The 14,204-nt window shown below is 42.7% G+C and overlaps 1 protein-coding gene across 2 annotated transcripts; it reads left to right on the plus strand.

Moving 5' to 3' along the window:
• The first annotated feature begins 571 nt into the window (after positions 1-571).
• Positions 572-2,859, plus strand: LOC115051134 (tumor necrosis factor receptor superfamily member 6B-like). Of its 2 annotated transcripts, none has more exons than XM_029514444.1 (4): positions 572-586; positions 727-1,132; positions 1,452-1,631; positions 1,720-2,859. In XM_029514444.1, exons 1-4 carry the CDS (start codon positions 581-583, stop codon positions 2,028-2,030), a joined length of 903 nt encoding a protein of 300 aa, XP_029370304.1. In that variant the 5' UTR covers positions 572-580; the 3' UTR covers positions 2,031-2,859. The 2 variants fall into 2 exon arrangements, with proteins under 2 accessions (XP_029370304.1, XP_029370305.1); XM_029514445.1 differs by having other exon boundaries at positions 1,452-1,601.
• Positions 2,860-14,204: the final 11,345 nt, after the last annotated feature.

Genomic DNA, 14,204 nt, shown 5'->3' on the forward strand with positions numbered 1-14,204 from the left:
AATTGGAAGTCACATGCTGTCTTAGGTCAGGCCAGGATTTCAGGAAAAACTTGAACTACCTGCCTTTAATTACAACATCTTGTGCTAAAACTGACCACGAGTGGCACTGACTCACACAAAAACACAATGAGACAACAGCAACACAACAAAAGTCAGCTTGTTAGTGATTATTTATTAAAATCATATTTTATTTCAAATTTCTGTCAGAATAAACATACCTGTGAGTATTTATGATGAATGTGTTTATTATTTTATTTTGAGAGAATGGAAATGAAATTCAATCTAATCTCTCATATCTTCTATTTTATTTTATTTTATTTTTTTAAGAAATGGTTGCTTTAAGAAATGGTCCCCCCCCCCCCCCCCCCCCACACACACACACACCAGAAAAGAATAAATGATGACATAGCCGAGAAAATGTCACACAGAGAGACATTTCAAGTTCAATCATCTTGATCTAATGATTTATGTGACATTAGAGAAAGGAGGGATGAGTCTGCATGCCAAACAGATGAGTGTTGATGGCAGATAAATAGAGAAGGGAGGGGAGCTCCATCACACAGCAGCAGACTCCGTGATCATGGAGGTAGGTGGAGGAGGAGCTGACAGCATCTCACTAACTGAGCAGATCTGATCCAGACCTGGATCCGGATTTAGTCCCCAGAAGTTCTCCATTTGTCTTCACTGTGTTGTGTAACCTTGTTTGTGTGTCCTTTGATTTCACAGTTCCTTCTCTCCTCCCAGATGTTCTTCTATCTCCTCCTGCTTTTCCAGCAGTCTTCGGCCGGGTCGGACGCCTCCTCCCGGACCTTTACGCACACCGACCCGGTGACCGGGCAGCAGTTGACCTGTGACCGGTGCCCGCCGGGAACCTTCATGAGGGCGCGCTGCACCGCGACGAGCAGGAGCGACTGCGCGCCGTGCCAGCCGGGGTCCTTCACCGAGATGTGGAATTACATCGGGAAGTGTCTCCGCTGCGGAGTCTGCAGCCACAACGAGGTGGTGAAGTCCGCCTGCAACGCCAGCAGCGACTGCCTGTGTGGCTGCAAACAGGGATTTTACTGGCGGGCAGAGCTGGAGATGTGTGTCCGCCACAGGCAGTGCCAGTCCGGCCACGGAGTGCTGAGCAGCGGTGAGACAGCACACCAATACATTCTGTGACTGTCATAGGTCAGGGGTCAGGTCACACAGAGACCTGGTTCCTTTTTCTGTCTGACACTCAAGGTTGTGAGAACACACGCACACAAAACAAAGTCCTTGTCATGGGTATTAAAGGACCTGATGGGGGGGGTGAGGGGGGAGCTGTTGTACTCTGTTGTTTACTGCCCCAAAGAGGGCAAAAGTGTGAATTACATTTATGCTGAAAGAACACAAAGTGTTCCACTGCAGGACAAACGCACTACCAGACTCTGAGGCTGGTTCCTAAACAAAGCTGCATTTGTCTCCTCCAGGGACGGCAGACAAGGACACCGTCTGCTACGCCTGTCCTGACGGCACCTTCTCCACCTCCTCGGCTCAGCAGAACTGCACCGAGCACCGGAGCTGCCAGGCTCTGGGGCAGGAGCTGCTGCTCAGGGGTTCCACCTGGCACGACAGCATCTGTATGAACTGCACAGCAGCTGAGCTCAACAGTGAGACAGGCGGCGACTTTTCCTGTGTTTGATGATGAAGCAGAGCCTGTCTGTCTTTCTTAATGATGATCCTCTTTGTCTCTTGCAGACGGAACTGCTTACCTCAAAGAGATCCTCCCGGCTTTCTTCCTCCACCACAAACTGAGCGTCAGACGCTTCCGTCGGTTCATTCACACCCTGCCCTTAAGGAGCAGCGACAGGCCGGTGAAGGCCCTGCCGTACGACCAGTTCAACGCCTGGGTCGCTTCCGCCACACTGGAGGAAGTTCAGGAGCTTCCGGCGGTGCTGATACAGGTGGGGGCCGCCGCCACCGGGGAGAGACTGCGGAACAAGCTGCACAGGATCGAGTCCAATCTGATCGAGCTGTGCTCCAGCAGGAATACGAATGAAGTTTACTGACAGAGTAGGAAACAGGCAGAAGAATCAAAATGTTCATTTAAAAAGAAAATGTTTGTTCAAAAGTGGCAGTTTGAGATGCACTGAAAGAGGCTCAAGGACTTTTTTAGTTAAAGGAGAAAACAGGTCAGAGAGGAAAATTCATTTTACTTTACATTTACGTCTCAGAGTCTCTAGTTGTCCAGTTTGATAAACGAAAGGCGTTTCAGGAGGACACTTCAGTTCACAGGAGAAATATTCTACCCAACTTTTTGTCATCAATTTGTTAACAGAAACAGGCCATGTTCTGCAAAACACACAATCTGTGTTCTGAGAGAGAACCTGCACGATTTGCTTCAAAAGTAAAATGCTGGTGTTTAAAAAAAAAAAAAAGTTTTGGCCGACATCTACCTCTTCCTTCATCCACGGCCAGTGGCGACGTAGCTCCGGTCCTTCTCATTTCCAAACGGCTTCATTTAGTCTAAAAAAGGCATCACGTGTGAATAGAGAGCTTAATTTATTGTGTTATTTATGCAAACGAGGTGAACTGTACTCTGAGAGGGCACGGTATGGAGCTTTTGTTCCATGTTATTTTTTTATAAAAATAATTGTATACAAGAGAAGTTGGAAGTCAGTGTGGGGGAGGGAAGGCTGCTTTGAAAGACACTTAATTAAAAATGGACATAAACATAATCAATGACAGAATTTTGTGTGTGTGTGTGTGTGTGTGTTGGGTTTTTTTGTATTTATTTATGAATTATATAAAGCAACAGACAACAGAAATGAGAACTAAAATACATACTAAGTTTGAGGAAGATGAATGAATCGTCAATAAAGTTATTGAATGATTGGATCAAAGAGTCCTGGATGAATTCCTTCACTTCATTTCCACATTAAGTTTGGAGTCAAGAAGGAAAACAGATAGATAGATAGAAATGCAAGATTTCTGAACAGAATACAAAAATATTTCCAGGAATAAACAACACAAATGTATTGAATATCATCAAAATATCATCCTCCTCAGTTTGGTTTGCTTTACTCTCCTTTAGAAATGAAATTGACAGCTCATGAGAAGCTCAACACATCATTGTTCTGCAGCTTGTAATCAGATAGGAGGTATTTTAGGAGTGGAAAAGCCCTTCAAGATGCTGGAATCACAACTTTTATTGGGCCCCTCAGTCTAACCACGTGTTTCCTTCCAACAGTGATGCGTCAATGAACAAACAAGAATCCTTCAATGGACTGACAAGTGCAAACACGTACTCAGTAAATAGGTTTCAGTCAGACACCTGAATGAAAGCCTGCTAATAAATGATTTAGCTCCAGGGGTTTTCTTCAGAGAAAGTCTTCGATCTCAGTTCAGGCCATCCAGCAGAAAGAATATGAAACTGATGCCAGCAGCCGTGAGGCGACGTTGGAGCGGTCTCCTCAAGGAGAGTTTGGCATCAACAGGAAACCACAAGCTGCCAAAACTGGGGCAGTGAAAAACATCTATGTCAGGATTTCACGCACCAGCACGCCAACAGCGGTGTAACATGCAGGTGTGTTGTTTTTGAGGAAATGACACAGCCAGCACTGCCATGACGACAGGTGTCTGAAAAATGTTTCTGAGAGCTATGGAGGTATTCCTACAGTACACCGTGAGAATAAAGCTCCACCTGCCGGTCACACAGTGCAGAAGAAGCTGCAAGCAGAGACAGAAAAGGCCGTGAGCTTCAACTGATCTTTGCAAAGAGGTGGAAGGTGAAGTTGTTATATGGTTATATGGAATCTTCTAGAAATTAGAATCATAAAAACAAAAGGAAGAACCTTTTCCAATCAGCTTCAGCAAACAGGTCTGAAAAGTGCGTGACACGCCTCAATCGATCGATTACTCTCATGAAGAGGTTAAAGCCAAACACCCCTGAGGGACGGCTCCCTGCTCCCACACACCTGATTCAATGATCAGGTGTGTGGGAGCAGGCTGGACTGAGGTCCACAACCAGGATGGGCAACGCTGGTTTGAAGGCTGCAGTTCAGGCAGAGACCGAGCCGGTCCTGAACAATGAAGGAACAGACAGAAATATTTCGAATAAATCTCTGCGCTTTGGGGTCAGTGCTGCTTCTTTAAAGCCCCAAACACCTGGTGGTAACAAATAAGTGAAGCCTTTGAATCTTCTTTAGAAAAGGTTGGATACCAAAGTCCGCATTTGGAAACTCTCTGTTCAGTTAAGATCTGGACGCTGAGTGCAGACGGTTCAAATTAAACGACACAGAGGAAAGATCAGCAGGTAGAACAGCCCCTTCCAGCTAAGAGTCCCTCAACATGGTGACTCCTCACTGAGTTCCTGTTAGCAGCGGCTGAGTTAAAAAAAATACATTTTAAAAGTCCAGAAGATAATTAAAAGCAAAACCACAATTTCCTTTAATTCAAACACAGTTAAGAGAGTTAAGAGTCCACAAATCAGGAAGAAATCCCAAAGCAGGGGACCCTGGAGGGGGAGTTAGAAAAATTTGGAGGCAACTGGAAATAAAAGTGAAACCGAAATAATTGAAATGATGTAGAAGGAAACGTCATCGAAATGAAACCTGACTTGTGGTGTGTGCTTTCCCAAATGCTCAGGACAGGTATTCCCCGAAGGTTTGTTTCATTCCAGGTCAGTTTATTTATTTTATTTCACATCCATATCTGATGGACTGAAGCTCACGAGGCTCTTTTTCAGCTGTGGGGGAGTTTGAGGGCAGAACGCTGACAAAGACTCAGGCCGTCTTTTCTGTTCTGTAATCAGACAGAGCTTCATGGCCAGGTTGTGTTGTATTTGTGCGTTGTTCTGGGGTCCAACAAAGCTGTCAACTTTCCCAAATGAGTGTTCCATGTTCAGGTCTGAAATGTGAAATCTGAAATGTGTCACATGATGGACGGCTCAGAGTTTGTCTCAGAGAGAAGCCTCCAACGCTGCACCGACATCTTCTCATTATTTAGGAGGAGAAGTTGTTGCCAACCTTTGTGTTGATGATTTTTATTTCCTGCAGGAAAGTGACAGTTGGTCATTTAGTCCTGTTCATGTGTGTGGGGAGCCAACAGGAAGTCTACTGGCACGAGAGGATTAAGAAAAATTTCCATTTTCAGGCCGTTGGTGAGCAACAGGCCACTCATTCCTGCTCTGTCACCCAAAAAAACCTATCTGAAGCATGAAAAACATGCTCTCAGTGTTAGATCGGGTTAACCATTGGAGAGGAATGATGACGCACCTCTGAGCCATGCCCTGTTTTCTTTCTTCCTGATATCGAATCCCTGGCACGGCTTCCTTCTGAGCTAAACATTCACCACCAATATTTATCTCCTCGTCCCGTCAACAGGAAGCAGAAGTTTGTCCAAGGCCACCACACAGAACTGCCGGTGGATTCCCTCCTCACTTCCTGCTACTGCAGATCCCCAAATCAACACAAAGGTTGGCAACAACTTCTCCTAAATAATGAGAAGATGTCGGTGCAGCGTTGGAGGCTTCTCTCTGAGACAAACTCTGAGCTGTCCATCATGTGACACATTTCAGATTTCACATTTCAGACCTGAACATGGAACACTCATTTGGGAAAGTTGACAGCTTTGTTGGACCCCAGAACAACGCACAAATACAACACAACCTGGCCATGAAGCTCTGTCTGATTACAGAACAGAAAAGACGGCCTGAGTCTTTGTCAGCGTTCTGCCCTCAAACTCCCCCACAGCTGAAAAAGAGCCTCGTGAGCTTCAGTCCATCAGATATGGATGTGAAATAAAATAAATAAACTGACCTGGAATGAAACAAACCTTCGGGGAATACCTGTCCTGAGCATTTGGGAAAGCACACACCACAAGTCAGGTTTCATTTCAATGACATTTCCTTCTACATCATTTCAATTATTTCGGTTTCACTTTTATTTCCGGTTACTTCCAAATTTTTTGAACTCCCCCTCCAGGGTCCCCTGCTTTGGGATTTCTTCCCTTGTTTTGCATTAACGGGAGATTTTGGTGTTGTTTAGTTATCATCTGGTCTTTTAAAGGTTCTCATTCTTGAATGAGTGTTCTTGTAAACTCGGCCATCACTTAGAGGAACTTGGGCTTTACTTACTGTATTAGTAAAAACTTGCATCTCCTGAATATTCACTATTTGGGGACACTGACAGTAACTGGAACTACTTGAATTTCAGTAAGTGAAGCTGCTTTTCTTTCCCCACCTTTTAAAGGCACTCACCCTTTGGAGAAATGTCACCACAAATGCATCACTTTTGTGGTGTGTCACCAAGTTAAGCAGCAATGAATCTGTTTCATTCTGTGGCTTCTATTGATACCGAGAGGAAAAGCCCTGCGTGAGAATTTTACACAAAGGGAAAGTGGAGAGTGTGTTACAATAAACCATCAAATAATTAAGTGTGAGCAGAGGCTATAATGTCCTTTGAGTTTGCTTTTTCCTTAAACCTGTGAGTCGTTTATTGAAGTCTCTGCTGAGTTTGAACCAGCCCGTTGTCTTATTTCTTTCAAACATGTCAGTATTTAACAGCTTTTCCTGTCTGGCTTTGCAGCCTGCACTCAGCACTCAGGGCTAAAAAACCCATTTCATTTCATTTAATTACCATTTCATAAACATGAAGGGACTTCCTGGACTGCAGACATTCAGTTCCTCTTCTTTGTTTCTTCCTTTAATCATTTTTCCACCAGCTTCAATTTTCCCAAATGCTGCCTGATACCTTCCTGTCAGTACCAAGAAAAAGTGCCTCACACACACTGGTCATCAGCTCAGACTTCCTTCTGGGTAAAAATGTCTTGCACTCTCAACACTATCAACAGTTTGTTGTTATCTGCTTATCTCTCAATGCTGATGCAGCATGACTTTGCAAGGCTTCAAGCCAACTGAGCGAAATGCAAGCTGAGATGTGTGATTTGTAACGTATCTGGTTTAAAACAAAGAAACAGGCGCTGACGGTAAGGCCTGTCATCTACATACAAAGCTTTGGGATTTTGATATTTTACATGTAAAAAGTTTGACCTGTGGGTGGGACAACAGGAAAGGACGGAGACAAGCAACACACGTTAAAAAAAAATGTTTTTTCATAATTATTTTGGGCATTATTCCCATTTATTTTAAAAGTGATACCAAAAAAGAGAAAGCGCAGTTCCAAAGGATTGTGGGTCATAAATCTAACCTCCTGAAACCAGAAGAGAGAAAAAAGCTGGCGTAGAAATATGGTGCAATAATTTCCAGATATGATCTTGATTGTAGAAATTCGTGAGAAAGAGACGCTTCTCCGGCGTAGAGAACAAAACGCACAGTGTCTGATTTGTGTATTTGCTGTATGTGCGTCCCTACTTTTCCTGTAATAGTGTTCTGCTGGTCTGTGACATTACAGTCTGTAATAAATGAAAAGTAGAAGCCAGAGAAATGTTGACTATGCAAAAACAGGCCTGAGGTCATGATGAGGTGAACACCTGCTGACGTGTCACTTTTTATCTTATATTGGGTCCATCTTAACAACAAAAAGAACATGGATGTGAAACTGTGCAGTAGTTTGTGTCGAGTGCACGTTCACAACATGTTCAGATGTTAACTGCAGCTGAAATGAAGCAGATTTTTACACTCTTGGGAGAAGCTGCTGCACAAACATGCCGTAAATGTTAACACGACATGACGAACCTGCACCAACCAAGTTGTTGATGTAGAGATGTCACTATCAAAGATGGCCGATGGGAATCGATGGATAAACACACAGAAGTGAAGAATAATAAGAAATAATTATTGTCATAATGTGGTTTTAAAAATGGCCGTCTTTTTTTTTCAGATCGCTTCTGACAGTTTAAACTGTTAGTGTTTATTGCAACATGTCTTTCTAACTTTTGTTAGGTCCAGAGGGAGCTTCAGCATCTCTGCTGATAGAAAAAAGAGTGTGGTCAAAAGTGGACAGAATATTTTTGAAGCTGTCATAGAATAAGAGATAAATATGGAGGAAAAAAAACTGCGCGGTGAAAACCAAAACCATAATGACGCGTCAGATCCGAGAGATTCACTACAAACCCAAAACTATTAAAACATTTATCATCGATGAGCTCAGACTTTACTCAGCCAGCGGTGAAATGTCCCTTTTGACTGGCTAAGATGTTTCAACAGGCTGTCCTTCTGTGGTCCAGTTATGTTTTAAAAGAAAATGCCTAACTGAGTTATAGGAACAGCCGTTTGGTCGATGCTTGCTGAGCAAAAGGCCAAAAATAACAAGCACTGAGCAGGACGTGGACTACAGGGCTCCAGTTCTCAGTGCTGATCTCCTGAGGAGGAGCTGACTCTGGGTCAGAGGTCACCATGAGGCCAAAGACCTTCTTCCAGAATCTCTTAGGTTTTCAGGTTCCTGCTGGTCATGCTGCAGCTGTTGGATGATCAGTGTGTCCTTGTTTAGGTTTAATGAACTCCTTCATCATTGATAAAAAAATTCCTAATTCTTATTTAAATCGTTCACTCAACCAGAGTCATTGTCAATAAGGCAAAAAAAAAAGAAAAAGAAAAGAAAGAAAGCTATTTATCATCTTGAAAGAATCCGTATTCTGGGGCTATGGCTCTGACTTCCTGTCATGCCATCTTGTGATGCAATGCGTCATGAGGCCTTTTGTTTTCAGTTTTCACTAGAAGCATACATTTACATGAAAAGCAAACTGCTTGCTCAGAAGAAGGTTGTGCTTCTTCAGTTTCTATTTGATGTGGCTGATATTTATTTGGCTGTTCTGTCTTGTGGAGAACTGCAAAGTTTGTTTATTCAGTGGTAACATAATGGAATCATGGTTGTGCTCTCAGGACAGCTTGACGTCAGATCGGTCTTATCTCCTTTATCATGAAAACATACTTCAATGTGAGACTGGCGTAAAGGTTTATAAATAAACACAGCAGAATGTAATCCACATCTGGCAAAGTCTTCCCACAGCCACTTCTAAATGACCTGGATGAAGTGGCTGAGCTCTGATTAGAGTTTTAGTTGATGCATATTCTTATGCGCTTAAAAAAAAAAAGAAAAGAAAAAACTAATTAATCTCTGTCATCTGTGTCGTTGATGAACGAATGTATATTCAGAAGTTTATCAATGACGCCTGCGACGTCTATAGCTCTGGTATGATCCGAATGCAGATCAAGGGAGAGGTTTACTGTGAAACAGTGTCACACAGAACTGTTTCAGCTGAACTGAAATCAGCCACATCTGTATCTGAAAGGATGGAACAAATTCAACCTGCTTTGAATATTTCTCTCTGGTAGTCAGCTAGCAGCTTTGTTCTGGTTTCTGGTTTGAACCAAAATCAATTAATCCAATTGTATTTGCTTGTATATTCCTGCCAAGCTGGAGCAGGTTCAAATGACACATACAATGCTATTTTAATCTCTCACAAATAGTAAAATTTACCTCGCAGCAATCCCAATTATTCACTGCATTGTTATGACGACTTTCTTCATGGGTGAGACTTGATTGCAGAATTTGGTTGTTGGACTACATTACATTGCTGAAAGTATTCACTGACCTGCCTTGACTAGCATATGAATTTAAGTGGCATCCAATTCGTAATCCAGCGGATTCAACATGACGTCAGTCCGCCTTTTGCAGCTGAAACAGCTTCAGCTCTTCTGTGAAGGCGTTTATGGGAATTGTGAGGTCACGCTGAAGTCCCAGCTCCCAGTCTCTGCTCTAATTCATCCCAAAGGTGTTGTCTTGGGTTGAGGTCAGGACCCGTTCAGGCCAGTCGGGTTCATCCACACCAAACTCGCTCATCAAGGCTCAACAGCGTCTTCTTATCATCATCTGAACACATCTGGTTTTGTGGTGAATCAACAAAAGCTGATGTGTGAGGTTTTCTTGTTCTGCCGGTGAGGAATGTTATAACTTAGTGCAGCTGTATTTACACAGCTCACATTAGCATTGAAGGCTGTCTAGTGATTCTATTTCCATCATGCCTCTTCTGCTACTGAAGTTAGCATGCTAACCTGCTAGCGCAGACCAGAAAACCAATTGCTGTATCATCCAGAATGATATACAAACAGCTGATCAACTTTAGCTTGATGAACCTAGTTTTTGCTACGCTAAGCTAACCACGTAGCCCCGTCAGCTCACAGCATCATCGCATAGAAACCACCATGTTTTGGAAAACGCATTTGGCAGAAGGGGGGCATCAATAAAACCGCTTGCTGTTGTCAAGGTGTGTTTTCACATAGAAATAAAACTGCTCATCTTGTGAAACACGTCTGTCTGACAGCTGTGGTCGGGCGCTTTGTTTGACAATATTCACACCCAAGTTTTAATGCTTGTGAAACTATGACAGGAGATGAAGAGCTGAGAGCAGCTCCATGTCTGAGTAACAGCAGCTTCCAAACACATGAACGCGATGACGTCTGATCTTTGTCATTTCTGTTTTCTGACATCATGTTGTCTCGGGCATCAAGAGTTTGGAAGATGCACATGTGGATCATTTTCTTCGCCTCAATTTTCTACAGGAACCACCTGTTAAACCTGACACAACGGGGAATACTTGGGACATTTGGAATGGCTGGCGTGAAAGTTACTGCCCACCAAAACACCAAAAAGAAAAAATAAACCTCTGTGGTCTTCCAGCTCAGAGCTGCTGTGGTCAGCTTGCATGGAAATCAGGAACCATATCACAAAAAGATAAGAAAAGTTAAACAGCAAAGATTAGCAGGAGTGGAAATAAGAAGGAAAGGCCCTGAAAACCCTGATTCACTCATTGTGCTGAATGAGCACAGAAGCCTCAGCAGCTGCGTGGTCCGTCTGACACAGTTTGAGAAAACAAGACACAAAACCGAGAAGGAAATTGGATTAGAAAAGGAAAACAGCAAAATAATAATAATAAAAAAAAAAATCCCCAAAGTCCAAGTAACAAAGAATGAGTCCAGTTGGTTTGGATGTTTGGCCATGAGCTGCTGAGGTGTGGTTTGGTGTTTAACCTCAGTGAAGATCCCAAATAAACTGCTGGGTACTTTTTTAAAAGATGATTACAGGGAAATCAGAAAATAGCAGCTGAATGGGTTAGGGTTAGGGTTAGTAGGGTGAGTAAACAAAACACAACATAACAACTTCAAATCCATGAGATGGGCCAAGAACATAGCGTTTCAAAACCGCTTCTGCCTCCTGCTCATTTGGCCGTTGCTAATGTTGTGCAGGACAATGAGTCAGGTGCGGAGCTCACAGCAATGAGCTTCATAACCAGATGTTGTTGGAGGATATTCAGGATTAGCTGTAGGTTGCAGCCGCCCACAGGCCAAATGCGGGCTTCTCCTTGTTACATGGAATTTTAACTACTCAGTGCCATCCAAGATTTTGAAAATTACATTCAATGAGCGGTTCAAAATGTCTCTGAGGTATCGAATAATTACTGCTGGCAGCAGCTCATGTTGTGTGCAGACACTATAATTTTCTACAGACGTGGACACAAAAATACGGGGCGTTCGTAGAGATGAAGCTCGACTGGCCTGTTGTTGTTGTTGCTGCTCTCTTTCAAAGGCTGTTGCTCGTGAGGAACGTGCAACAGGACACACGGTGCAAACTTCCAACTCACTGATTCCACTATTCCTAAAAAGTCCTGGGAACTGTGAACATGTCCAGATATTAATCTTTATGAAAATATTTATTTGCATAACTTCACCAAATATGTATATCTATATCTATGTATATAGATACAGATATGCAAATAATAAAACTGAGAAAACATGAACCAGTACGGTTACGGTTAATCTCCCTAAAACTCATTTCTCTTTTTTTAGGCTTGTTGTTCTTGCTCCAAACGAAACATTTTCTAATGTCCACTTACGACTGGCAGTAATGTTCAAGTCAAAGTAAGGTCATTTAGAAACTTAAAATTTTCATAACCTGCCTGAATTCTGCCCAGACCTGAACCCCTCCTGATATTTACTACGGAGAGTTAAAGGTGAAATGAAAAGCTGCACGTCCTGATTACCCCTCAGATTCACTTCTCTTGCTTCATCTCTGCTGGAGCTCAGAGTCTGATGTAAAACCTGAACCTGAAGTGAATTTGGAGTAACAATTTAGCGTCCTGAGATCATAGGGAAGTTTCCAGTTAAGGTGAATCATTCATGCAAAACACAGCTATCCAATGTCCCAGATCACCTTCTGTCCAGAGTCTCCAGACTTTCCTTGAGATAACAACACTGTGAAATGTCAGTGACTTCATAGTGCTAGCCTTCTGAATTGCACTTTTTAAAGATCATCTATTTACAGAATAAATGCCACGATGATCACTATAATGATCTCATAATTACTGAACTGGAATTACTGTGTTTAATGAACGCACTGTCTGGAGGATAAGATGTCTCATCTGGGAAAGTCAGATGGGCAGTTTCATCTTTCGCAATTGAACCTACCTCGCCATCTTTCGGATAAATCCCAGATTACAGTATGTGACACTGCAATAAACTACAATAACCTCCAGACCATCATGGCCATAATAGAACCCAGGTGCCAGTTGCTCTAACTGGAAGTTTAGTGACAATGGAAATTCACTTCCTGTTGTTGTCTCATCCACAAATTTTTCACTTTTAGTCACAGAACTTTTTTACACACAACGACTGCATTGAGGTTCTCGACCAGACATCGTAGCTAAATCTGGGACCATATATAGACATTTTCGTTTTTATTTTCATTTTTTTTGGAGCCAAATCTCACTCACTCACTCATCTTCTGCCAATTGCTGGAGCCAATCCCAGCTCACCCTGGAGATAAGTGTTTGTCTCCATCTGGTGGCTGAATCCTACTGAGGCCTTCTGCTGACATCCAATAAATAATGATGTTAGTTCGTGGGGTCCTTTTGGATTGGTTTCATTTCATTTTCATCTCAGAATGATATATTATGAAGTCGGTCGCAGTCGGTCAAAGACGGGTGGATTTCAGGAAGTGGTGTACTTCAGCACAGTCCTGCAGTCCAGCTGCCGTGCCTGTATTAGGAAACAGGCATCTACTGTATAAATACGGCTTTATGACTCCTGGAGACGGGAACTTGGATGAAGTGGAAGAGAGGCGTGTTTTAGCAACATGCTCATTAACATGGTGTCATTTTGTGACACACCTTGAGACTTTTCGATTAATCATTCTGCCCAGTTTATCTCAGCGTTTAGTTCATCTCCTCGTATTGAAATGCACATAAATCATTTCAGGATTATTTTTCAGACTGTTAGGAAACATCATTTTCATTCATCTAGTTGATTTATTTTTTTAAAGGGGCTCTGTAGACGGAGGGACTGATGTTCTGATGTGCCTGTTCTCCACCACTCCTGGAGTTCCTCCCTGTTTTCAGCTGAGTTCATCTTTGTGCTTTGCGTCATCCTTCCTGTTTGTGGTACGCCAGCGTGCATGTTGCACAAATTAGAGGGTGATGAAATAATAATATGATGTAAATCTCAGAGTTGGTGTCAGCACAGACCTGATGTGGTCTATAAATAATCCAGTGAAATACAAAAAGAGTCTTTTAAACTTATAAAGACATTTTAAATCTGTTGAAATCCACTTTATTTTATTTTTTATTGTGATCAGCATTAGTACAGTTGAAATGGATTTTTACAGCTGCACTTGTTGGCCAAAAGAAGCGTATTAGTTATTATAAATCGAATGCGTTACTTTTTATTTTAGTTATTTAAGTTCCAGACTAATCTAAAATCCTGGTTCAGGTTTAGCAGGTCCATCACCTGGTTCTGGATCTGGTTCTGCAGCTGCTGTTGGTCTTCCAGGTGCATCCGGGGCATTAAGCCCCACCTGGCTCAATGCCACGCCTACTTCCGCATGACGACAGCACCAGTTTGTTTGGTTTTTTTTTTTTGTGTGTGTGTGTGTCTTCATATAACTGAGATAATTTCCTTTAGGACCAAGAAAGTCAATCTGGCCTCTAAATCAAGACAACACAGAAGTTGTATTCCAATAAAAGCTGAATCGGTCCAACCTTCTGACTGGCCCTCCGGGAGAACCACCAAACTATCCGTCTACTTTTACAGCAAATCATCTCTTTTTTGATTTAATTCCAGGCGGTGGCCTGCATCCAGCTTTTGGTGTATAAAATGTGTTGCAGTGAATAAAACAGAAATAAAAAGTCTTGCTATGGGCAGAAATGGCCGCTCGGTGTCGCTGTTGTTCCGTTTCTGACGCACAAAGGAACCGACCGGAGGACTTGAGGAGAAGTGAGAAGGGAAGGAG

Source organism: Echeneis naucrates, chromosome 11 (genome assembly GCF_900963305.1).
Source record: "Echeneis naucrates chromosome 11, fEcheNa1.1, whole genome shotgun sequence".
In the NCBI taxonomy this organism is placed as follows: Eukaryota; Metazoa; Chordata; class Actinopteri; order Carangiformes; family Echeneidae; genus Echeneis; species Echeneis naucrates.

Bases quoted from the DNA above. Each gene is read 5' to 3' on its own strand.
- LOC115051134 (XM_029514444.1), top strand. The intron at 1,133-1,451 runs GTGAGACAGCAC...TGTCTCCTCCAG, and splicing joins CCACGGAGTGCTGAGCAGCG to GGACGGCAGACAAGGACACC. The intron at 1,632-1,719 runs GTGAGACAGGCG...TGTCTCTTGCAG, and splicing joins CACAGCAGCTGAGCTCAACA to ACGGAACTGCTTACCTCAAA.